Source organism: Miniopterus schreibersii (assembly GCF_964146895.1).
Source record: "Miniopterus schreibersii genome assembly, chromosome: 1".
In the NCBI taxonomy this organism is placed as follows: Eukaryota; Metazoa; Chordata; class Mammalia; order Chiroptera; family Miniopteridae; genus Miniopterus; species Miniopterus schreibersii.
The window spans coordinates 19,847,310-19,873,903 of NC_138101.1; the positions used below are offsets into that span (position 1 = coordinate 19,847,310).

A 26,594-nucleotide genomic window follows, 5' to 3' on the forward strand; every position below is an offset into this window, starting at 1 on the left:
TTAAGTAGCCCTGCCGGTGTGGCCCCGCTGGTCGAGCACTATCCCATGCACCAAGAGGCCACTGGTTTGATGCCTGGTCAGGGCACATGCCCAGGTGCAGCGCATGCAGGAGGTAGTAAATCGATATTTCTCTCTCATCAGTGTTTCTATCTCTCTCTCCCTCTCCTTTCCTCTCTCTCTAAAAAATAACCATTAAAAAAACATTTAAAATATTTCTTTAAAAGGAAATATTAAGCAAACATACAATAATTGCACATTGAACAAAAGCACTGTGCGCTCATCTCATGTTGATCTGTCACACTTAAAGGCAGGTAACCACACACCTTCCCACATGATCTCAACTGTAATTCTGTAAACCAAGATTTGCTTTGAGCGCCACCTGCCTTACATTGTGCATGGTGGTAAAATAAAGCTCAGTTACTTATAATCTTCCATTTAATTATAAAAACAATCAACATCGATGGGAGATGAAGGCCTTAGACTGTCCATTATCTCTCTATTCCCTTGGCTAACTACTCCTTCTTAGCTTTCAGAATTTCACCCATACCACCTACACAAACGTTCCTCCCGATTAGCCACCTCAAAGCAGATCACAGTTATTCCCTCAAAGCACCTCTCCTCCTCCTCTCAGCCCCAACAGTCTCCCGTTCTATAGTGTGTGTGTGTCTACGTGCCTAACGTCCGTCTTCCACACGAGCCCTTACGCCTCACAAGGACAAAGTTCACGAACATTTCATTCCACTGTACAATCAGCAGCTAACATAGAGGCAAACAGGGCACTAAAAAAAAAAGAATTTGTCGAATGAATGAGTGACATGATTATGTGGCCGGCTCCTAATCCTTGAGATCGCAGCTTGAAAGTCATTCCCTCCAAAGAGCCATCCCTAACTTCCAGGCGGATCCTTCAGGTCCCTTGGTCTCTTGCTCCATCTCTTCAATCAGACTTCACAGATGGTGTAATTATATATTTGTTTTGCTTCATCCATCTCCCATGATAGATATTTAGATACTTGAATACAGAAACAATTTCTCTTTTGTTTATCAATGTAAAGCTGGCAACTGCCATAGTTCCCAGCATATAAAATGTGCTTAACAAATATTTAATGAATATATTTTTTCACTGAAAAATACTCCAATTTGTATTTTATATTAAGAGGAAATAACTACTAAAACACTTTACTTTTCATTTCTTTTTTATTTTTGTTTTTCAAATACTAAAAATCAGATTTTTATGACCATATAAAAGCTTTGTAAAACTATCTTGTTATTAAAGAAAAATTAGACCCTAGAGAAAATATGAAAAAATGATCCTTAATTTCCATGTAACTTTAAAATATATTTTAGACTTAAACATTTTTAAACAATATTCTTTAAGATGTATCATTTGGTACTTTCCTATTTAAAACACAAGTTAATCAATTTAAGATGTTTTTAAAACTAAATTTATATAAACAACCTATTTTGCTCATTAAACGTGTCAACATTCAGTTAGATATTTTCTATGTGTGAACTTCAACACCGAATTCTAATAACTGGTTAATTAAAGAACTTACACTTAGAACCTTTTTCACAATACTAGTCCCCTTTCTACCTAATAAAAACTTCAATTTAATATTGGTAAAACATACAAATTAATCAAAATGTCAACTAAATATTAAAAGAGAGAGCTTGAGAAGGATGTGTTTCTAAATGTCAATGCACAATTTTAAATCAATAAATATTGGTGAACACTAAATCTTTACGAATTACCTTTTCTGAGCAAAGGTTAAATATTTCTCTCATATTTTTATAAAAGTCTATTAGAAATAAGGCAATTAATTCCAGTGGAATTATGTAAAATTAATCCACTACATACAATGAGAGGTTGTTAAAGTACTTTAAACATTTCCCCTGATGTAAGTTATGTCTTTCCCTTAAATGTCTTTTAAAAGCTGAATTTGTTTAGTAAACATTAAAAAAAAAAAGACAAAGTATGAAACGCAATGTTATGAATTATCACACAACACAAATTAGATCTGAAATAATGATAGATTATTACACAGAGAAGAGATATTAAAGCCTCAGTCAATTGACAATTTATTTGGCACAATAATCTTGGTAATAAAAAATAGCAAACACCTACATAGTGCTTTGTTCTAGGCAAGGCATAGACAAATATTTAGTCATTTAATCCTCCAAACAACCAGCTAAGAAATGTTATTATTCCCATTTTACAGATGAAGGCACAGAGGCATTGGAAGGTTTAATCATTTGCCCACATCATACAAGGAGTAAAGAGCACATCTGGGAGTCAAATGCAGGCAGTCTGTGCTCTGAACCACTACTCAACCCGGACTCTGGTACGTTTTATAGCAAAGCGTCCTGAACATCCCCGAGGCAGCAGTAACATCTGACCTCTGCCCTTTTATAAGTGAGTTCAATTTTGCAAAGTCTCTCAGAATTCCTTCAGGAAAAAAGGTAAAGCAGACAAGAAACATATTAGCCTAGGTTTTCTCCAACTTTGTTTTTAGGGTTCTGAAGGGAAACATTTCTTTAAGAAGCTTTTTCTAGAATAGTTTATAAGGCTTGCGCAGTGTTATTGAACGGGTTTCTACAAACTCGTCCCTCGAGCTCTGGTAGGGCAGGTAGTGTGAAGTTGCAACCGCTTTCATAAATACAGCCTCACTACCTCGTGTCAGTTTTTGTTATCTCAAATTTGTGTATCTTAAAAACTCTTTAACAGCAGTGCATATACAAACAATTAAAACTCTATTTATTAAAGGCTCACACAGAGGCACTGCTGTTTAATATCACTAAGTGCCAGCAGAGTTGTTGTTTTTAAAAGATTACATCTTACAGCTTAAAAAAAAAAAAGAATTCCCAAATCAAACAAGCATGCTAACCAATAATATCAATTTAAGGTGCCAGAGGCCACCAAATTGTCATCTTCAAATACCACCCAACTAGAATGAGCCTCAAAGGCACTAAGTCAAATGTATAGCTTTTATTAATCATGGTACTTAAATCATCACAAACGCACTGCTCAATCATTCTATAAAATATCTAAAACAAAGATACTGATATGCTTCGCCAGATCCATGGGCCCTGCTCATATCATCCTACAGAACTATATGCACACTGGATCTCATTCTCTGTATTAACCCCAACCAGACTCAATATGCTTTGGAAGTACTGTAATTCCCCAAAGTATAGATTTTTATTGATCTAATCACTCATTTTTATTTAGCTATTATTTTACCTAATTACTCTCCTAAGTGTGAGGCTTTTAATGATGCAGTATTAGTTATAAAGTGTTTTACAGATACAAATCCAAGGACTTATTACATTTCTATAAAATGCCAGCCCTTTTCTATCCCAAAATGTGTTTCCTCACTTTTAAGCAAACCAAAGTGAGAGTTTCCAAGATTATATAAACCAAAATGAGTTGAAGTCAATAAAACAAAAATTCTCTGAAATCCCAGCTTCCTCTCTGCTATACCTAACCCTTTAGATAAAAAAAAAAAACCACAAATGTTATTTAATGAAAAATTCCAGATGCTAATGGAAAGTCAATAATAAAGCATGAATATTTATGCATGACTACCAATTTTTACAATATTTACAAAGAGCTTAGTGCTTACATGATATGATATATGAAAAGCTACGTTAAAAGATTCACACCTCTTTACTTTATGGAGTCATACCCTATTTTTTTAAAAATCCAACATTTAACCAGCTTCTAGTTAAGATGATCAATTAAAAGCTTACGTTTACCTCTACTTCTCCCAAAACTTCAAAGGATTAAAAAAGCAAATAAAAGTAAACACCTACAAACCAACACTGACCAGAGTAGAAGCTAGTAACAATATTTAGAAATCGGGAAAGCAGAAGAAAGGATAGGAACTGCCCTGCGAGGCTTCAGAGAGCTGACTGCTATGCCTGCAACTGATCACAGTAAGAGGAAAACCAACTTACTCACAAAATCTCAGAAAAATCTCAGGAGGTGGAGACACCATGTAACTCTAGAAGTGACTATGAAGGACGCTGGGGTGCTGAGGATAGGCAGATTTGTTGAAAGACAATTCAAGCAGTAAACGTGTGCCCCCATCACCGCATGCCAGGATCACTCCCTCACTCTGCACTGCTGAAGAACTGCCCTTCCCAACAGAATGGTAGGGCTTCTTCAGTGGAGAACATCACACAGGGCTCTCTGCGCAGCGAGGCTCAGACAAGCAGAAGGTAGGGGACAGTATTAAGAACAGCAGAATCACAGCATTACTCAGGGTGGCCAAGACGGCGTCCTTCAATAGATGATCAGATGAAGAAGGTGTGGTACATACCATGGAATACTACTCAACCATAGGAAAAGATGAAATACTGCCATTTGTGACAACATGGATGGATCTTGAGAATATCATACTAAGCAAAATAAGACAGAAAAAGTCAAGAACCACTATGATCTCACTCATATGTAGGACACAAAACTGAAAGCAAAAAATGTTACAAGACAAACAAACAAAAACTTATAGTATGGTTGTTACCACAAGGAAAGGGGGTGGGGAGTCATAGAAGGTAAAAGGGGTCAAATATATGGTGACGAAAGGAGGTTTGACTTTGGGTGGTAAACACACAATGCAATATACAGATGATGTATTATAGAACTGTCCACTGGAAATCTATATAATTTTATTAACCAATGTCACCCCAATAAATTTAATAAAAATAAAAAAGAAACAGTAGAATCAAATGAAAGTCTGTGTCATAAATATTTATACTCGCAGTCCACTTTCCCTACTAAGTTCCCCCAAAATTGTTTACCAGTCTTTCACCCTCAAGAAGGGAATTCATTTAAAAGATCTGGCATGAGTCTCCGAGGAAATATATTAGTAAAGATCTAGCAAGATCATCTTATGAAAAAGAGATAGAAAGACCCATCAGAGCCTGTTCCAATAGAGCTTGGTAATCTCTCACTTTAGAAACGAACACCCAAGATTAACAAGACATTTGAGGAAAACATCACTAAGGTAAAAGATAGGAATGACTCTTCACCACCACCCCCCAAAAAAGGAAACAAACTGCTTTCCAAATTAAACATAGGATGACAAAACACAAAAGTGGGTTCAAAAATACAATTGAAGAAACCTCCCAGAAATGAAAAAGCTACATTCTATCAGCATTTTGGTGCAGGAAGTACAATACCAAAGCACCAGGAATCCCAGAATTCCTGTATTTAATATGGGCTGCTGGCTTCTGGGTGATCTGACTCCCAGCCACAGTCTGGGCTTTGACCTTGTCTTAGTACTTGACCACCGGCTTTTTCCTTTGCCCTAGACCTCTGTCCAACCAGAACATGCAAGTCACTGGCAGTTTCTCCCTCCTCATCTTAGTGCCCAACCTTGCGTCTTCCATAAAATAACCCCAGCTTACCCTGCCATCTATCTCACAGACTCCAGTACCTCCAGGTACCACCTACGTCAGTGCCCTTTCACTCCTTCTAGCCAGAAAAGAATTTCATCTGAAAATGCTAGTTCAAAAGATATCCATTTCCCAAAGACCAACTCAACAGCTACTTCTCCCTGTAAGGTCTTTGAAGACATGTTTTCTCAGCCCCTTTGTAACCTCATGATTCTGTACTCTATGGTCCTGGCCTGTCTGGACCATTATCACACTCCGTCTTTAGGTTTCTTTTTTTTTTTTTTTTAAATATATCTTTATTGATTTCAGAGAGAGGAAAGGAGAGGGAGAGAGAGAGAGATAGAAACATCAATGATGAGAGAGTCACTGATCAAGCCCGCAACCCGGGCAAGTGCCCCGACCGGGAATCGAACCCTAACCGCCTGGATCCTAGGTTGACGCTCAACTGCTGAGCCACGCCCGGCCGGGCTAGGTTTCATTTTTAATTTCCTAAACGGAAGACACACAAAAGACAAGGAACACACACATCTCACTCATCTTTCTATTCCTCCATAAATTCTTAACTAATATATATCCAAATTGCTGAATCAGTCTCCTGTGTTCAGCTTCTACTGTCCCAGGCTCACATAACCACATAATGCTTCCCCATGGTTCAAAAAACTAGTAATTTTTTTTTTTTTTTTAAAGAGAATTTAGCTGAGTAAGAAATAAAGTCCTAAAACATCTTGTCAAGTAAAATATGAATTCCTCGAGATATATTTCAGTTTTTATAAATATGTTCAGTGTGTCATGCTGGACACACAAACATTGTTAGAAAACAGTAAGTTAAAGTCAAAAGAGTCTCCTTATTGCAGATATTCTTGGATATTTTGACATGTGCATCTCCTATACAGGGGACAGACGTTACGCTATGTTCCCCTTTTTTACAGCAACTTGTAGGATTCTTCCTCTGAATTATGTATTTGGAAAACGCTAGAATAAATTACACCCAATCTTTCATATTTGTATCTGTCCAGATTTACTGAAACACTTGACCTTATTATTTACAGCTAGAAAAGGGGAGGGAGACAGATTTGTTTTTTTATCCTCAAAACTCAGTGAGTTTTTAAAAACAGGTACCATTTATTAAGTTTTTCATCTGCTTGCATTATTTGAAACACTAATAACAAACCCAAGTTCGACACTTTATCAAGTTTCTTCCATACAGTTTTGTAAACCAATAGTATCAGGCTACATTATAATTAGATCATTCAAATATTTAAGTAAATTTCACACTTAAAGCTCAACCAGAAATGTTTCAGTATTTCTCTAGCTGTACAATGTAACAGAATTATTTTCTTACTAAATATTTGGTGGTTTTTACATACTGTTCATCAATTCAGAACTGGCATTTCCATTTCAAAAGCAAACAGACACTCAACCATGAGAAATAAATCCAGATTATGAATTTGATTATTCTGTTTAATGCCACTCATGACTGAGAACAGTTTCAAACAATATTTGGAGAAGGATAACTGAGTGTGGCTATTTGTTTTTAAACTGTGTTTTGACAACACAAGTGTCTCTAAGGGGGAAACAGAATTAAAAAAAGAACACTGACAGGCCACTGCTCTGGTAATGTATACCCACGTCACCAGTGGCACCTGCAGATTTTCATTAGTTCAGAGTTCTGTTTTACAAAATCCCCATAAATAAAATTAACTGTTGTAGAAAAATTTAAAGAAAAAATTATGTCTAATGCTAGGTTTTTTACTGATTCATTCAGCAACAAATATTAAAAGTGTCTACCAAGTGCCAGGCAACGTTCCAGCTACAGAGGATACTGCAGTAAACAAAAGCCAATTTAGATGCTGTCCCCATGGAGCATATATGAAATAAATATATCATCTGCTATAGAGCCCCTCCGAGAAAACTAAAGTAACTAAGGGAGTAATGGGGGGGAGGGGGATCATTTTAAATTTGGTGTTTGGGGCCTCAAAGCAAAGGAGACATTATAGCAAGAACTTGAGGAAGGTAGGGTCCAAGCCCTGCTGCTCTCTGGGTAAGAGCATTCCAGGCAGACAGAACAAGCGCAAAGGTCCATGAGGAGGGCTCCTGCTTGTTATTACTTCCATATTTATAGTGTAATAATACAAAGTGGTTTCCCTGTTTTGTGATCTATCAAGTGAGAATTTTGTATCTGGGGCCCAGGGGAGATGGAGGAAGCTGGTATAAGATTTTTGCCTGACCGGACGTGGCTCAGCGGTTGAGCGTCAACCTAGGATCCAGGCGATCAGGGTTCGATTCCCGGTCAGGGCACATGCCCGGGTTGTGGGCTCGATCAATGACTCTCTCATCATTGATGTTTCTCTCTCTCTCTCTCCCTCTCCTTTCCTCTCTCTAAAATCAATAAAGATATAAAAAAAAGAAAAGAAAAAATAATTTTAACCAAGCATCCAATCTGTTTTGTGCCTCTATGGCCCACAGGCCAAATCTGGCCCACTGTCTGTGTTTATAAATAAAGTTTCATTGAAACAGCCTCATTCATTGGTTTCCATGTTCTCTATGGCTGCTTTCACACTACAACTGCTGAGTTGCTGATGTCCCATAAAGATCAAATGGCTGTAAAGGTTAAAATATGTATTATCTGACCATTTACAGAATAAGTTTGCTAATAACTTCTCTTGGAATTTAGAATGTCATCTAAATCAGTGCTACCTGCATCAAATGGGCATGTGACCATGAGTTAAACACAGCTCAGTAACCTCTGCGTAAGGAATGGGGAGGCATCTTTTATCTAACTAATGAGCATCTTAGACACCCTCCCAATGGCCAGAGTATAAATAGGAAAAGAAAAATTCAGATTCTACTTCTGGTCTAATAAATACATGCTTCTTGGCCACTCACACATATTTCTCTCCAGTCATAGGAATATAATCACGGAGAATTTTTTTTTTTTTAATTTCTTGGTGATATAACAAGCTCCTTTGTTTACTTTCTTATGTCCATTCCTACTGGTATTCAGGAGAGAAAAAAATGTAAGCCAGAAAACTCAATTACTTCCCCTAAAATGGAAAAATATCAATCTAGAGAACTTACAGCATCTAACCCTAGGCAGGTTCAGAATAGAAAGAATGAAAAGTCAAGGTTCTGACAAAGAGAAAGGAGAAAATGCTCTAACTGTCCCAGAGGGAGCCAACGATGGTAGAGCTTTCTCAGTGTGCCTGGAGCATAAACACACCAACCCTGTGGAGAGCAAGGTGCCACCAGGGATTACGCAGGAAACCACAGCTTCTGAGGGCTCTGTACCAACTCTGCTAAACCTTCCAGGGATATTTTGAGAGAGCGCTTGGATCTCCCCAAGCACTTAATTTTACAGAAATGAAAGATCTGAGAATATTCTAACGCACTGTTTCGTTCCACCAGTGTGCATATTTGAGTGCTGACTCATACATTTGCCATTTACACATAATATTGATGGCGATGAAAAGTAGACACAGCCATCTACTTTATCATCCTAATGTAACCAGAAAGAAGTGAGACAAAGTAATTGATACTAAGAAGTACTGGGCTTCGGTTTACTCAACATCTAATTTGCTAAAAGGATGCAATTGTATGAAGTATTAACCATATAATTAAAGCCATGAAAGTGTTGGTGGTTTTTTGGTTCCCGTAAGACATGCACTTCCTGCTCCCGCTAGTCAACTGATACTTCTTCTGGTAATTATTTGCTAATAAAATTTATTTTACGTCAAACCAAGGCTTCCTAAAAATGATGCACGTTTTGGGGGGGAATAGCAGAGAAAACCAGCACATTGTAGAGATCTACCACATTAATTACTTAAACAGGAGAGGTTTAACCCAAAAATAACTAAATAATTCATGAGGAACATTTCAAATAAATATTGCAAAACAACATCCAAAAATCAAGATGCCAGAAAACAATTCTAATTACACATAATCCCTCCCCAAAGATTTCTCAGTAATATAAAATGCTTAAGGGAAGAAGACTCTTTGTAAACAGAAATGGTAAGTCTCCTTTAAAAGTATAATATTCAAGGGACTCTGACCTGTACGACATACAAAAATCAAAACAATGCATCAATAACAGTGACGCCCGAAATCTAACAATGACCTGCTTTCCCTTAACTACAATAAGCCTTGTATTCCCAAACAGAATGCTGTTATGAGATGAGCAAAAGCCAAACAGTGTGGGCTGAGTAATACTAATTCAATCTGTGGCGTTTTTCTTTGCTACAGATTGGGACACAGGGTAGCATGTTTTGGTGCAAAATAAGAAACTAGCCTTAAGGTTCCAGAGGTGAAATCATAGCTTCCAGCGTTACTCTGCTATTCAGCACCTTAACCCAGCATCCCATTTAGTGCACTCCACGCTCCTCCTACGTCTGAACAGCAGCATTTGCAAAAGCCTGTTCAAAGTCCTGAAAAACTGTATCTGGGCACGGGGAGGGGAGGGGAGGGGAGGGAGCCGGGAGTAGCAGCAACCTAGCAGGTTTAGAGATGGATAAACCTGAATTTTTCAAAATATGCTACTTATTAAAATAAATGAAAAATACATACCCTTGAGGAGAGAGTTTGTCTAGCCATCCCGATTTAACCTTCCTCGCAGACGACCCGTAAAAGCAGGCGTAAGGAGAGATTGCGCTTGAGGAAGGGACTGACGAATCAGCATTTCCACTGGTTGAGCTTAAGGGATAACTGTGCCTATTAACAGGGTCCAAGTTCAATGCTTTTTGAGTCCTGGATTTAGATGCTTTTGAATTTTTTCTTCTTAAACTCTGAAAGCATTCTTCCACTGTTGAGTATTCTGAATCTGAAGCACAGTCTACGGGAAAATTGTTCTTGTCCTCTCGAGGTATCCAAATATCTTCCACTCTGTCTTCACTTACAGCCTCCTTCCTGTTATCATATATGCTAAACAGAAAAAAATAGTGTAAACATTTCAAAGTACTAGATGTCATTTAAGCCGCTGGTTATTTTTTTAAATTTATAAACAACCCATTGCAGAAACATAAGACCAGAAAAATCTTAGAATTCAATTAATCCATCTGGTAATTTTTAAAACTCTTCCAGAATAATTAAATACAAATCTTTCAATATCCTAAGACATACTGAACACTACTAGAAGTAGGATATTTTTTCTTACGTATCATTTAATCCTATCTGTTTAGTTTGGGGGTTGAGTACAGGCGGTAAGGATGGAAACGGACTATTCTTTGCATCACAATTTAAACATCTTCACCGGCATCATTACATGACCACCAGCCCAACCTCTAGTCCCTGGGCAATATAGGGAAGGGCTAACTTATCTTTCTGGAGATCTTTCTTCTAAACCTGTTGCCTTTTCTCTGCCTCTCCACTAACGGACTCCCAGGACGCTATGGTCCATCGCAGCCTAATAGACCAGGGAGTAGTCTGACTGACCAGAGCTTTAGTATTACTTTGCAACACTCATGAGGAAAAACCAGACCACACTGCTAGCTAGAAAATGAGAAAGGGTCAGGGGTACACTAAGAAGAGCTGTGTAGCATATAATATTTATTGGAACACACTCATAATAGCTAAGCATATTGCTATAAATTCAAGGAATGACAAAACAGAGTCACTAATTTATGTATAATAAAACTCATTACAAAGAAGGTGTGTTTTTTTTTTCTAATCAATAAAACATGTGCTTGAGGTCCAATGACGTCCTTGTGGATACAGGGTTCTAAAAACCAATGCCTCCTTAAAGAATGATTTGGCCTGGCTTCTTCCACATTCTGCATTATAACAGGTTCAAATCAAACGCTCACTGAAGACATACAATTAGTATTTTAATACATTCCTTAAGTTTTAGTATTTTCCTTAAGCTTAGTTTCAACTTAAGGAACTCAACAGTGTTAGCCTTGGGAAATGATGGATAAGACAGAAGATAAAACGGGTGTTAAGTAATGAATAAGTACACCAAGTCCCAATAAAGCTGAGAGGAAACACAAAATTTAAGTTGCAGCCTTAGAAATCCTGTTTCATTTCATGTGTGATGCAAATAGGTGGGTAATTGTCTAGCCGCTTGTCCATGCTGAACTTCCAACAAAAAGGACACTAAGTTACACTTGTAAACACACTGCCCCTCGCAGGGTGACATTCTTTGCGCTGCTCTCTCTCCTTCACATCAGCTAACTTCAGTCCTTAAACTGCAGTCAGAGTTACCACATATTTGTCACTTTGGGAGGAGAGAGTGGTTTCAATTAGAGAAAGATCAAAACAATCTGCCACAGAACACAGTAGTTTTGCAGACTCTAAATAAGTATTAAAAAATGAGTTATCGATACATTTAAAAAGGAAAGATTTGAACTTACCCATATAAACTATTTTCTTAGGAATATAATATCAGTAAGATGGTCAATACTGAAGAACATTTTATTCAAAAGAATTCATTCTCACTTCATACCTTGATTTGATGCAAAAAGAATTTCTTTCAGTTGTTGCTCCCCCTTTGAGTGTTTCTTCATGGGTCCAGAATTCATTCCTTATAGACTTCTTCTATTAAAAAAAAACACAGAGACTTTTTTAGGTTTTCAATACTCTACAAAGATCCACAATATGTGGGTTTAGTTTTATTAACCAAATGTCTAATTGCTTAGATCAATTTTCAGTTAAAAAAAAATTTAATTAGGGAGACTACATTAAACAGTAGCCTCCGGATACATTTTTCAATATTTAATTTCTATCATTAATAACTCAGCATTTCAACTAAGAACAACAATATGCTGACCAAGAATAAAATTTATTTATTTCTAATTTCCCAATACTTTTGTCCTTCAACTTCTCTTTTATCATGACCAAGAAATAAAATGGCGAAAGAGTACAAGCACTGAAAAGAAAAAGTGATAAACTGAATAATTAAGTTATGTAACTAGTTAAAAGTCTATATTTGGGTACAAAGCAAAGCAACATCAGAGGAGGGGAGGGTTGGGGGGGTTGTTTGCTTTTGCTTTTTATGTTTTTCTTCTTTTTTTTTAATATATCTTTATTGACTTCAGAGAGAGGAAGGGAGAGGGAGAGAGAGAGAGATAGAAACATCAATGATGAGAGAGTCATTGATCGAGCCCACAACCGGGCATGTGCCCTGACCGGGAATCGAACCCCGATCACCTGGATCCTAGGTCAACGCTCAACCGCTGAGCCACGCCCGGCCGGGCTCTTTTTTTTTTTAAAGTAACTTCTCTTGCAGAAAACTTTAAAAACCCACTGACCCTTATTCCTGAAATCAAACTGAAAATGTTTTTGTGATATATATATTTAAAGATAAAAATGTATCATGAGTTTACTGAACAGAATTTTACTAACTAAAACTTTTCATTCTTCAACATAACACAGTCTTCAAACAGCTTACAGGAAAATGAAGCAGAAAATATAGGCGAAAGAGCAAATAATATGGAAAAAAAATTAAAATGTATAAAACAAACCTTGGGAGTTTCTAGTCTCTGGAAGAGAAAGGTTTCTCCATAAGGAAAGATGGAAGATGAATTCTCCTCATTTGAATCTTTTGGGGGAATTACAGGATGAGAATGGAAAGATGTGAATAATGTGAAATACTGTTTGAAAAAAGGCATATATTTATTTTAAAGCAATATTACAACTTAAGCTTTACTTTCTGAGGGTCTAAAAGTATGCTCCTAATTCTTACCCCCAAATAAACTTACCCCATGGTCTTCCTGAGGCACTCACTGTATACACCCCTCACTTTACAACAGGACATATTACTTACTATATATATATATATATGTCCTTACTAACCTCTAAGATCTGCATTAATATAACCTAGCACATTTCCCACTGTACACCATGGAAATTGTCATGGTGTCTTTCCCCCCCCCCATTACTATTTATGCCCCTAGACCCTCTTCCACCTCCACCCAGCCCCCTCCCCCTGCAGTCATGGTGCCATTTTTAATAGTATTTAATACTATTCCTAAATAGTATTAACAGCAGAAAATTACTCTTAATTCTATTATAATTTTCAGTAAGTCACTATTAAAAATTCAGTAACATAACAACTAGATGTTATACCACTCAAAATACCAGAACCTACTTACTATATCCCTCTAATTCCAGAGCTACTAACACATCTATAAATAAATTATTTCAAAAGAAATTTTCACCATCTTTGAATTACACCAATCTACAAGAAAGAATTCTCAGCACTTGCATTTTCTGATATGGCAAAACAATTTTTAAAGGTTCAGCAGACAAGTGTTTGCTATCTTATTGTTGAGAAGAATGTTCCTGAACTTGTAGAAGCGGAATTTTCAAAAAAGAAGAAAAGCCTCTGTCAATGATCAATTTAGCAGAGCAATGTCAGCCCTTTCCTGTTACCATGGCAAAATTACTTTCCATAAATCTATGTTTCTGTAGCTCAGACTGTCAGAAACCACTTAATTCAGTTAAATGCCTTCAGCTGTAGCTAATGATAAATGAAGACTGTACCAAAAAAAAATCTTTTTACATTACCATGTGCAAATTTCCAGAAGTCTGCATGTATATTACTGTCTTTTATTCACTCACCTTTAAAATGTCTGAAATACTATGAACCCAAGCAGACAGTATTCCCATTAGCCCCTTTTCCCCAGGTGAGCTGCTTTCTCAATCACAATTTAAACACATGTAAGACCATTAAATGAGTGCTAATGATACAGAGACTTGAAATGCTGAGACTCACTTGGCTGTGTCACAGGTTTTCCAGTTGAGGTAGCAACATTTCTTCTCTCTCTGAAATAGCTTCAAGCAAAGGGAAAAATAGGTTACATTAGATACATACAAACAGATAAGTTATATCTTGAGTAAAGGATTAATTACAGAGTCATAGATTCTTCTGGGTAAAAGTCTCATTTTAAATAAAGAGAATGGCCAAATTCCAAAAATGTGTTTTTCTAAAATGACATAAGAGAAGAGATTTCAAAGGATTTTACAAGTGTGCTTCTCATATTTATAATTCACAAAAGCGAACATATTTGTCCAATGCTAGTATGTACATAAAGCAATTTCAAAACCCCTATCCACACTCATCTGAGAAACAAATTTTCTAACTAGATTTCAGTATGCATGTAGTGTTTTTGTCATTAGCTTTATCATACTGAATAAAAAGCTTGTCTGGATGAGCACAGTATCAAAATATCCAAAACTTTTTCTCAAAGATCTGATAGTCTTGGGGTAGAGATATTATAAGTAACTCATTAGAATACAACCTAACAGCACTGACAGGAAACACTGTGGAAGCAGAAGGTAATGAGCACCGACCACTACACGAAAGAGTTCTATCTAGTTTTCCATCTAAATGGAAGGATCTGGACACTGTCCTTAGATACTTATCTGTCCAAGTAACTACAAGCAAGTAAATAAAAAAAGAACAGAATAGAATATGAACAAAATTTAAAAGTCACTGCAACCGAAAGCTGGTTCTTTGAAAAGATCAATAAAATTGATAAACCTCAGGAGAAGGAAAATAGAAGAGAGACAGAAGACATAAATTACCAATATCAGGAATGAAAAGAGGGGACATCTCTACAAATCCTACGAACATGAAAAGGATAACTATAAATTACTAAGAAAAACTTTATGCCAATAAATTCAACTGAGATAAAATGGAAAAATCCCTTAAGAGATTCAAATTACCAAATATGGCACAAAAATAAATAGAAAAGCTTGATATTCCTCTATCTGTTAGAGAAACTGAATTTAGTAATCAGTCACCTACCCACAAAAAATTCTATGCCCAGATATTTCATTGGTGAATTTCACCAAACATTTAAGGAAAAAATGATACCAATTCTATGCAAGCTGTTTGAGAAAATAGGGGAGGAGGGAGTACTTCCCAACTCATTCTTAAATCCAGTATTACTGATACCAAAGTGAGTCAAAAACAAAACTGCAGGTAAACGTTAGATAAATAGTCCTCATGAACATGGATGCAAAAATCAGTAAAAAATATTAGCAGATCAAATCCAACAGTATACAAAAAGGACAGCCCCCGCCGGCCGGGGTGGCTTAGTTGGCTGGAGCGCCACCCCGTTCCCCAAAACGGTTGTGGGCTTGATTCCAGCGAGGGGACACACCTAGGCTGGGGCTCGAGTCCTAGCAGGGGCACGTATGGGAGGCGACCGCTCACCGTTTCTCTCTCACATCGATGTTTCTCTTTCTTTCCTTTTCTCTCTCCTCCCCCCTTCTCTCTCTAAAATCAATAAACATGTACTTGCGTGGGGATTAAAGAAAGGATACTATGACCACACGAGAGCCATGCCAGGAAAGCAATACTGGTTTAACATGCAAAACCAACGTAGGTCACCAAACTAAGAAAGCGAGGGAGACAAATCACATGCTCACAACAACAGATCCAGAAAAAGCACTTGACAACATCCAACATCAATTCATGGAAAAGACTCTCGGGAAACTAGGAATAGAAGGAAACTTCTGCAACCTAATAAAGGGCCTTTATGAAAAACCTACATCACAATTAATGGCTAAAGTCTGAATGGCTTCACCTAAGACTGGGAACAGGCACGGAGGCCTGCTCTCCTACCGATATTCTATTATTTCACAGATCCAAACCAGTGCATTTAGACAAGAGAAAGAAAGGTATCTTTTAATTAAGAAAATATCCTAAAGAATATATTAAAAGGCTTCTCAAAAAAGTCAGTCTAGTCCTGGCTGGTTTGGCTCAGTGGGGTCCCGGATTCGATTCCAGCCAAGGGCACACACCTAGGATGCAAGCTCCATCCCCAGCCCAGTCAGGGCGCTTGTGGGAGACAACTAATCGGTGTCTTGCTTTCACATCCGTGTTTGTTTCTCTCTCTCCATGCCCCCCCTCCACTCTCTCTGAAAAGCAATGGAAAAAATATCCCCAAAAAAGTAAGTCTAGAAAGGTCCAAGGATAAAGGGTAAACTTTTAAAGTTCAATAATATTTCTAAATATTAGCAATGAACAACTGGAAAAATAGTTTGAAAAAATTTTTATTATGAAAACGTGAAGTACTAAGGGGTAAATTTATTAAAATATGAGCAAGATCTACACACTGAAAACTATAAACATTTTTAAGAAAAATGAAAGAAAATCTAATCAAACAGAGGAACATATATGGAAAACTGAATAGTACATAGATGTCAATACTTTTTATGTAAATCTGTAGAGTCGGTGCAAAAGTTACAGAGGTGTGTGAATGTGTGTGTGAGTGCATGTACGTGTGTGCGTGACAGTGTGCGTGCATGTGTGTGCAGCTTGACAAATTAATTCTAAAATTTATGTGAAAAGACAACATACCAAGAATAACTAAAACTTGTGAAGAAAGGTGAAGAGACTTCCTCCACCAGGTATCAGGGGTTATTAAAAAGCGACAGTAATTCTACACTATGTTACTGATAAAGGTACATAAGTAGTAAATAGAAAAGGCAGCTATAAAGTAGAACAGAGTCCATAAACAGACCCAATTTTCTTTAAGACAAATATGTCCATCTTGAGCAATGAGGAAAACATGATCTTCTTGATAAGCAGATCACCCGGATAGCCACACGGTATAAAATGACACTTCCTGTCTACCTCGGGCTGTAAATGGAAATCAATTCAAGGTAGAGTGTAAATCCCAGGGTGACAGGCCATACAGAGCTGGAGAATAAAGTAGACTATCTTCATGTGTCTTAAAACACAAAAAGTTCAACCCTAAGGGAAACTAATGGTAACTTGGCTAAATTAAAATTACAAGCTTTTATTCATTAAAAGTCACCCTCAAGGAATAAAAAAGCAGCATGTAGAAAGGGAGAAGATATATTCAGCAAAAGGCTCATACCCACAGTCCATAGATAACTCTGAAAAATCCTAATGAAAGACAGAAAATGTAATTCAAAACAACAAAAAAGAGAAAAAAATGAGTAAAAGACTTCAAAAGGCACCACACAAAAGAAGATATAAACATGGTCAATAACCAATAAACACATTAAAAGGTGCTCACTGTCATCAGAAAATACAAATTAAAAATCACAATAAAATATCACTATACACCCAATTATATGTAAAATTTAAGATATCAACATGTGAAAGAATAAACAAATTATGGGACGTTCACACAAAGAACACTAGTCAACAACAAAAGCAACAAACTGACATGCAGCAATATGGATGTGTCTCGGAAACAGCATGTTGAATAGAAGATGCCAGACACAAACATTCCCTGCAGTATGATTCCATGTATATGAAATTCTGGACCAGGCGAAACTAACATAGGGAGATCAGTAGTTGCCTGACGCAGGGAGTAATTTACTGCAAATAGGCAAAATAAATTTTGGGGAGGAAAAGAGGGTGGGTGATGGAAATGTTCTATATCTTGATATGGTAGTGGTCACATGGGTATATATATTTGCCAAAACTCATCAATCCAGATACTTAAAATGAGTCTATTTTATATGAAAATTAGATATAAATAAAGCTGATTTACATTTGTCTGCAATTCATATATACACACAGACATATAATATATATGCAAAATACCAGACAATGTTGAGAATATCAAATACCTGTTAACAGAATGACTATCATGGCAACAGTCACACAGTGAAACATTATACAGCAGTGAAAATAGCTACAACCACATTCACCAACACAGATGAGTCTCAAAGTGAAGCAAAAGCAACCAGACTAAAGAATATTCAATATACAATTGCAATTTTATTTTAAATCACAGAATAGTCAAAACTATATTGGTTGGGGCATATTTAAGAGGTAAACCTTTTTTTTCAATAAAGTTGTTATTTAAAGTCAAGATAGAAGTTTAACAAAATAATCACAAACTACTCCACCCTGTACTTGTTCATTATGTCCAGATTCCTCACACTGTTACACAGCTATAATTGTGTCCTCAAATTAAGCACTAAAATGCTTAATATGTGCAACCTTAACTTACTGAAAAAATATACAAATTTTTTTTAAAAGATTCTGAACTATTTTAAGTACATCCATTAGTGGTACTTTAAAGAACGTTTCCTTGGTTTTACTATTAGTCACAAAATGTAAATTAAAAAGTTTGTGATAATTTTTTATTTCAATATTCAACATCCACCTGCAAGTGGCTGTCAACTCTACCAATCAAGTTCATTTGATCTACTGTAGATGAAAGATTAGCAATACAGGAAACAAGTTGTTACTGACACAAGTGCATATTAATGACCTGAACCCTTTAGTAGAGCACCACTCAAATTTTCTACATATTTGACAGCTTTTTCTAATAATAAATATCGCTAATTCTTATTGACCATTTACTATGTCAAAGTAGATATCAGAAGTTTACATATATATGTAAAATTTTACATATATATATTTGCACATAGATAGTCAGAAATACCCAAAGAAGTAAAAACTATTATTACCTGCATTTTTTAAATAAGAAAATTCCACACAAAGTAGTTAAGTAACTTTCCCCATGGTCACAGCTCATGAGTAACCAACAGGATTTAAACCCAGGCAGTTCAGCTCCAAGCCCCTATTCTAAACTGAAATGCTTAATATGTGCAACCTTAACTTACTGAAAAAATATACAAATTTTTTTTAAAAGATTCTGAACTATTTTAAGTACATCCATTAGTGGTACTTAAAAGAACGTTTCCTTGGTTTTACTATTAGTCACAAAATGTAAATTAAAAAGTTTGTGATAATTTTTTATTTCGATATTCAACATCCACCTGCAAGTGACTTGTCAACTCTACCAATCAAGTTCATTTGATCTACTGTAGATGAAAGATTAGCAATACAGGAAACAAGCTGTTTTGAAAACTGGTGATTCGCAATTTATATTCTCATTTATCTATGAATAAATTATCACAAGCTATTTTATATTCTAACACTTATTATGCCCAAAGCATTATGTTAGGGGTTCATATATCCACATCTCATATTTCATCTTCATAACAGCCCTACGGGTCCTAATCCTACCAATAATGAAAGGAGGCTCTCCTGGCCCAAGTCCCACAGCTCCTAAGAGGTAAAGCCAACAGTCAAGGTTGAAGTCGATGGTGAGTACAAAACCCATGGTCTTTCTTCCTTTCCTCCTTTTTCTGCCTTATTATTTTCCCACCAGTTATCCCGAAAACTACAGATTGCTTTTCCATTTTAAATATAAAGCATAGTTAATCTGTGACATTTTAAAGCCCATAGAGAAAAGCAGCAGTCGTTGTGTTCCTTATTATTACACTACTGTCACCTTGGTCAGGTTACCCGGCAGCTCGGAGCCTGCTTTCCTCACTTACTGAAGGATAGAAACAGGACTTGCTGCACAGGAGTATTATGGGAATTAATGAGATCATGCCTTTAAAGAGCACAAGGTGCGCCCTACACCATGTACACACACAGCAGAATGACCCAACTGCTATTATTTTTATTAGAGAAAATAATGGTTGGTCCTCCTGGGAAACTTGCAAAGCCCTTAAAAGTATGAACACTCTTCATTTGTAATAGCGAAAAAGTGTTAACAACCTAGGAGAAAGAGAGAGGAGTTTTTTTCATTTAACACTATATAGGAGTTATTGCATAAAATAACATGCATCAATGCGGACAAATCTCAAAAATGGTATTAAGTGGAACACCAAGTTGCAAAAGAGTAACTGATTATCAAAAAAAATCTCCAGTATACCTACAGATGCTACTTTTTCACATATTTTCAATCACTAAAGTTGCCAAGAAAGGCAATGGCATACAGGTTAATTAATGTCGAAAATCTCCCTTTATGGTTTACACTTAACTTATTATTTAAGCAAGGCAGCCATACCAAAAAATAATTAATTATAAACCATAAATGGTCCATCATTTCACAGAATGTTTGTCTAAAATAATTCCAGTTCTTACAATTCACAACAGACTAACTACAACAGACTGAGTACAGGTCATTACAGAACCGAATTAAAAAGAAAAACACAATAATTAGGCAACAGTTTAAAACAGCCTTAAGGTTTATGTAATATCTAACTAAAACACACAAGTCTGAATTCAGAAAGCATGAGTGAATTAACTACAGCAGAGACCAAGAATGTGAAATTTAAAATGCACAAATAAGCCCGGCCGGGCGTGGCTCAGCGGTTAAGCGTCGACCTAGGATCCAGGCGATCAGGGTTCAATTCCTGGTCAGGGCACAAGCCCGGGTTGCGGGCTGCAGCCGATCAATGACTCTCATCATTGATGTTTCTTTCTCTCTCTCCCTCTCCTTTCCTCTCTCTGAAATCAATAAAAATATATATTTAAAAAAAAAAAAAAAAAGCACAAATAATTAAGGCAATGAATGTATAAACTTCCGAAAAAAATGTCCTTAGGATAAGAACAAATGATACTTACAGAAGGATTACAGCACAAAAATCTACATCATTATCATAAAGCTTTTTCCAAGCAACTAACAAAAGTTGCAGTTCAAAATGTGGGTCCCAAGAAGAAAGATTCATTTGATGTGAACCCCAAGAAGGAATATTTCTGCTGAGGATTCCCCATAACAAAAGGCCTGAATTTTATAAATAATAAGAGCCTCGTGGCCATTTGTGGATGGGCTTGTCAAGGACTCTGTATAGCAAGAGGAATCTCAGACTGAACTCTTGGCTTCCCACCTAAGTTCTGCTAGTTTAAAAAGTCTGAGTAAACTATTAAAAAGGAATTTCTGGTTTTATCTTTTGACCAACGGACAAAGACCTATCCTGCCCTGTCCAATCAGAACTGCTCTATAATAACCAATCAGAATGTACAATGCCAACCAAAAGGATTCAGAGATTCGGACCAATCAGAAGTGTCTGAATTTGAATACCTCATTTACATAAAATGGACCTAACTGGGTAAAAACTTTGGACGTAAAAGACTGCCTCCCCTTTCTCTGGGTAGAATACAGTTTAGGTTCTAAATCGGTGTCTCCTGGGCTGCAACTCCTTTTGCCCAAATAAATGCTTTTTATTCTTTATTACAGTATAAAATTACTTTTAGTTTACAAAAATATATTTTTTCTAAACAAAGCAGAGCTTTTTTAATTATGAAAAATAAGAAAGTATAAACATAATGTATTCTTGTAAAAATTAACAAGCAGATATCTTTAACAATAAGTCAAACTATTATCTAAATTTTGATTTATTTAGATATTCAACTCAAAATTTTGCAGCCTATTTTTTCATAGAATTTATAAAAAAGCATTTTAAAGAAAAAATATGAATTTTAGATTGCTAATAAGCATTTTTCTGGTAGAACATGAAATGTAAAGTGTTTCTTAAGCACGAAAAAGATGTGAAGAGTTTCTGTATATTTTTTTAATTCAATGCAGCCAACAACTGCTATTGTTACTACTTTCCTGTACATTTTTTGCTCATATATATTTTGACATTAAAGTCTAAAATACTGTTATCCATTTATAATGTCTGTATCATGTCTATGTGCATCTAGAGAAAAACATCTAAGATTTTTTTTTTAGAGGTTGAAAGAAGGCTGGAGAATTCAGGTTTAGATTTCAAACTTTTGAAAGCCCTCGAACAAGTCAATAGAGTACCTCTGTCTTATAACAAGTTGTAAGAGATGTACTCCAACAACGATGCTGCCTTGCATACCATCATCTTCCCCTTTTACCTCTGCCTCCTTCCTTTCCTGTTCCCCAGAACATTCGGAGGCACCACTCCTCAAGGAGAGGGCTCTCTGACTTGTGCCAAGGATACAACAGTTCCACGAAAGATGTATTAAAGCATTAAACTGGGAGGATAAGAAAGGCGCGTCTTGAGGAACTGAAAGAGGGCCCGGCCCGCTCCTTCCTCCCTGAGCACTAAGGGGGGTACCCTGCCCTGTAAGCATCGCAGCGGGACACACCTGCGGCTCCCAAGCAAAGGGCGGCTGGTTGGACTTGCTCTCTGCTTGGAGGCTTCCATGGCACTAGGGAGGCCTCCAGCAGGTAGTAAGGAAGAAACTGGCTCTTCCCACCTGGTTGAGTTTAAAAGAGACCTTGAGATTCACAGTCAGCACAGCCCCACCCAGCCCGTCCAGCAAAAAGAGCAGGAATTCAAGGAAGATGCAAGAGCAAAAATGATCCTTCAGGCTGGAGAGTCAACTGTGTCAGAGAAAGGGGTGGCGAACAAAGGGCTTCACCTCGGGAAGCACATCCAGAATCACGTTCCTTTTAACAGTTACATGAAACGTTTAATTAGTAAAAAAAAATATGTTGAAACACTGGCCACAAAGAAGTACTTTTATTTGGTACATCGAGGAATGTATTAAATATCATTTAGATGTGATTTGATTGGAGAAAATCTCAAATTACATAACCCACAGTTTTACTTTAAATGTAACATTATAATGCTTTTGAAAGTTGCAGTTACTACTTGCAATTCTGGTGAGGACCACAAGTAAAAGTGGACAGGAAAGTCTAAAAATAACTTAATTACACTCTATTAATGATCCATGCATCACGAATGCATAGCTACCATTTACTGGCATAATCAAAGAAGAAAAGAAAGGTTACAACAGGTAATCTGACTACAATGCAGCTACTGAGTTATTTACTACTAATTTTAACATTATTTTAATTCTCATTTGCAAAGATTCATAGTCATAGTGGGAATAACAAGACTTTCCATTTATGAAAACTAACACACCTCATTTAAAACTTAAGTCAAATGTTTCGTATCTGAAGTTACCCTTATGGCTCCCCAAAGGATTCTGTTCTGGCAAAGATGCAATTTTAATCCGTGTACTCACAGCAGACGCTTCTCAGGTTACTTTCTTTTAATTGTTTAAGATGAGCAAAACATTTTAAAGCTAAAGGATCATACAAAAATCAATGTTCTTCTACACTCTTGAGAAATATTCCAATTCTTATACAGGCATACCTCATTTTATTGTGCTTATTAGCTTTTTCTGCTTCAAAGATGTTTTTCGTTTGTTTGTTTGTTTGTTTGTTTTTGTTTTACAAATTGAAGGCAAGACCCTCTGCCAGCAAAAAGAATTTGACTTACTTTATTGGGGTGGTCTGGAACTGAACCTGCAATATCTCCAAGGTAAGTACTTCTATATGCAATCAATATTTTAAAGAATATTTACTAAATGAGAGGTTTAGAAAGTGGGTTCTGGAGTCAGATTTACTGGAATGAAATTCAATTCACTATCCTTAGGCGCCTAGGAAAATTAACCTAAGACTCAGTTACGTTGTAAGAAAATAAATGAATATTACCTACTTCACAGGGCCATTGTGAGAATCAGATAACCCATGCAAAATTATAAACCAAACTAGAACCTAGGTGTTTAATAAATCATACTATTACTATTGATTTCCTAATAAATACTAGACACTGCTATTGGCACCAGGGATACCAAGTTAGACAAATAAATTAGGGCCTCTGCCCTCAGAGTGGCTGCTCTCATGGGAGGTTCAGAAACTAACAGTCTTGTAAACTATCATGTTTTCTCCTGCAAATGTTAGATCTCCATGTCTTCTCTTGCAAATACAACCAGGATTTCACACTGTAATTACCAAAGGTACCTAAGAGCAAGAGAACAGAGTAGATGCAGGGGAGGGGGTCTTGCAGAAATGCCAGCCTCCAGGCAGTGCAAGAGACCTGTAATAGCTTTTAGCATCACACCAGTAATCAGTAACAGCCAAACCTGAACAGCCTCATGACTCCCACCAGAGAGACAAGTGTTAGCTTTCAGTGAAAAAAATATCCCACCTCAAGTCTAGAGAAAAACCACAACTATTTTAGGTATAACTTTGAGAAACACAAAAGCTCTCTCCGCTATAAGTTTGCTCTCAAAAAGAATTTGACTTACTGCAGTTACCTCAAGCTACCAGACACTGGTGGGCCCCTCTTTACAGTCCCCGCCTCTAGCGGACCTGGTTTCATACTGTACTATTATCATCATTTTACATCTGTTTCCTACACCACACTTCACGCCCCATTACTCCTCTACGCTATTAAATAAAAGATAAGAAACAGCGGACCCAAAATGGGCTAAGCTCCACAATACCTAACCCAACTGCAGTTTCACACTCTCCCTGGAATGGAAACTTTATCTAGTCAACATAGAATTATGTGGTCAACACTAGTAAGGCAATGTGCAGGGCAGCCCCCTGACTTCACTCCCCAAGGAACGGGACCTTCAGTGGAACAACCCATTCTTTGCTAGAATAACTTCCTTGCCCTGTCTCCATCTGCCTAGAAGAGTCTTCCATTGTGTACAACTCCTCAGAGCTCCTTTCTATTTGCTAAACGGGATGCTGCCCGATTCGTTAATCATTGAACAAAGCCAATTAGATCTTCAAGTGCACTCAGCTGAATTTCGTTTTTTAACACTACCTCCTCCACACCTAGCACAGTGGTACCAACTAGGTAGTCACTAGATGTCTGTTGAATTATGAATTCATGCCACGCATTGTACAAGGAAGTAAAAACACAAACATTAGAAACATGGCCCCTGCCAAAGAACAAATAATGCAGTGGGGAGACAGAGTCAGTAATTCCAATATGAGAAGAGTGTTCATGGAAGAATGTAATGCCAGGTGTGGAGGAGAGGCAGAGGAAGGAATGTCCACATAGAATAAAAAGAAAGGATGCTCCCACAATTAAATGGCTGAAAGCCCAAGACTGAAAAATAATGTTCAGGTGAAATGGCGTGACAAAAAAGTTTTAAAAGAGAAGAAAAGGTTGGTTAAATTTGAAACAGAAGTCAAATTTAGAAAAGAAAAAAAAAAAAATCACTGAAAATACATTTGTTTAAAATAACTAAATTCCACCAAACTGAATACTTACAACTTATCATAAAAAGTACTTACCTGGCTGAAACTCCTTTTGTTGACCCTGGGATCTCTGGCACAGGCCGATGTCTTAGCAGAAAAGATCGAGATGGCCTTGAAACCAACTTGCTACGACTCCTCATAGGTGCTAGGAACGGTGAGGATGGGACATACAACTCATTTACAACCATTTCTCCTTGGAAGTTGAAGAAAGGGGACGGTGGTGATCTTTCTAACAAACCATTAGTTCCATTTCCAGAACTGGCTTCTGATACGGAACAGCCAAGGGAAGAAAGGCACTCGGGGTCTGCGTTAGGAAGCTTGCTCTCATCTTCTGAGATGAAACCAACCTTTTCTGTTTGTTGTGCTTCAGTTGTACAATCCACAGTCTGCTTCGTAATCAAAGATTCTATCTTAGTATTTTCAGTACCAAATAACGAATCTTGAAAAGAGCCTAAATTCAAGTGCGGTTCTTCTTCTGGAATGGGAAAGTTGTGTTTAGGAAGAGACGGCTCATTGTCTGCTTTAAGAGGCTGGCTGTTTTCCACACTAACGTCCTTGTGATCAAGACTTTTTATAACAGTCTCCAACTGCGCCGGGCTGGGCGCCTGAACAGTGCGTGAACCCGAGACTTCCACGCAGGTGTCCTGATCGGAAGATGCAGCACGGTGATCCTCGGGAGCCTCACCGTTCTTCTTCGCTTTATGAATATTTGCATATATTGGGATATCTTGCATTTTTGACAAGATGATCTGTAACTGCTTAATGATCCTCCTCCGGTGTCCTGTAGGTGATATTCCAATTTTGTGTAGCACGCTGTCATTGACCACCGCGCAGTCCTTCACGGTATTAAAACCAAACTCACGGAAGTGGGAGAGATACTGCTCCAAGTTAATGCTCATCAGGAAATCTTGGATGTCGACATTTACTTGACTGACTGAGGACATAATGGTGGCTTCATCACTAGGCTGCTGGATGAAAAGCAGTCCCGGGAGACACACACACACACAGGTATGCTTCTGTACTGGTTCTTCCTCTCTCACCGGCAACAGAAAAATGTCTCAAAATGGTATTTTCTCCATAGCAAATGCTTTACGTGCTTAAGCCTAGAAAAAAAAAATTAATTAGGGCATTTTCGTTATTAAAACCTAGTTTTACATTATAAACTCTTACACTATTTTCATAATTACTTTCACCCACTGAGAGTCTGGAATCTTTGCGCATTGCTGCGATGCCCTGCAAAGTCAGTTCCTAGGTAGAGCGTGGAGGTACAGGATAGAAATGCTATGGGAGCATCAGACGATGATTTCAACATGGCAAACAAGGCCTCTCACACGACTATAAAATGAACATGTGTAAAAAATGTTATTCGAATCATTAATGAAAGAACCAGTAAGACGGACGGTAAGGTTAGTTCCAAGAGCATTTGTGGAACAGGCT

At 37.1% G+C, this 26,594-nt stretch overlaps 1 protein-coding gene across 3 annotated transcripts in view; it reads right to left on the reverse strand.

Moving 5' to 3' along the window:
* ARAP2 (ArfGAP with RhoGAP domain, ankyrin repeat and PH domain 2) overlaps positions 1-26,205 on the reverse strand; it is a 136,964-nt gene extending 110,759 nt beyond the window's left edge. The window contains exons 1-5 of one of the 3 annotated variants that reach the window (XM_081132809.1): positions 25,194-26,205; positions 14,099-14,157; positions 12,846-12,922; positions 11,828-11,919; positions 9,955-10,308 (exon numbers count right to left, since the gene is read on the reverse strand). In XM_081132809.1, the coding sequence (XP_080988935.1) occupies positions 9,955-10,308; positions 11,828-11,919; positions 12,846-12,922; positions 14,099-14,157; positions 25,194-26,101 (1,490 nt within the window). In that variant the 5' untranslated portion in view covers positions 26,102-26,205. The remainder of the gene's footprint in view (positions 1-9,954; positions 10,309-11,827; positions 11,920-12,845; positions 12,923-14,098; positions 14,158-25,193) is intronic. The other 2 variants (XM_081132807.1, XM_081132808.1) reach the window with 2 other exon arrangements.
* Positions 26,206-26,594: the final 389 nt, after the last annotated feature.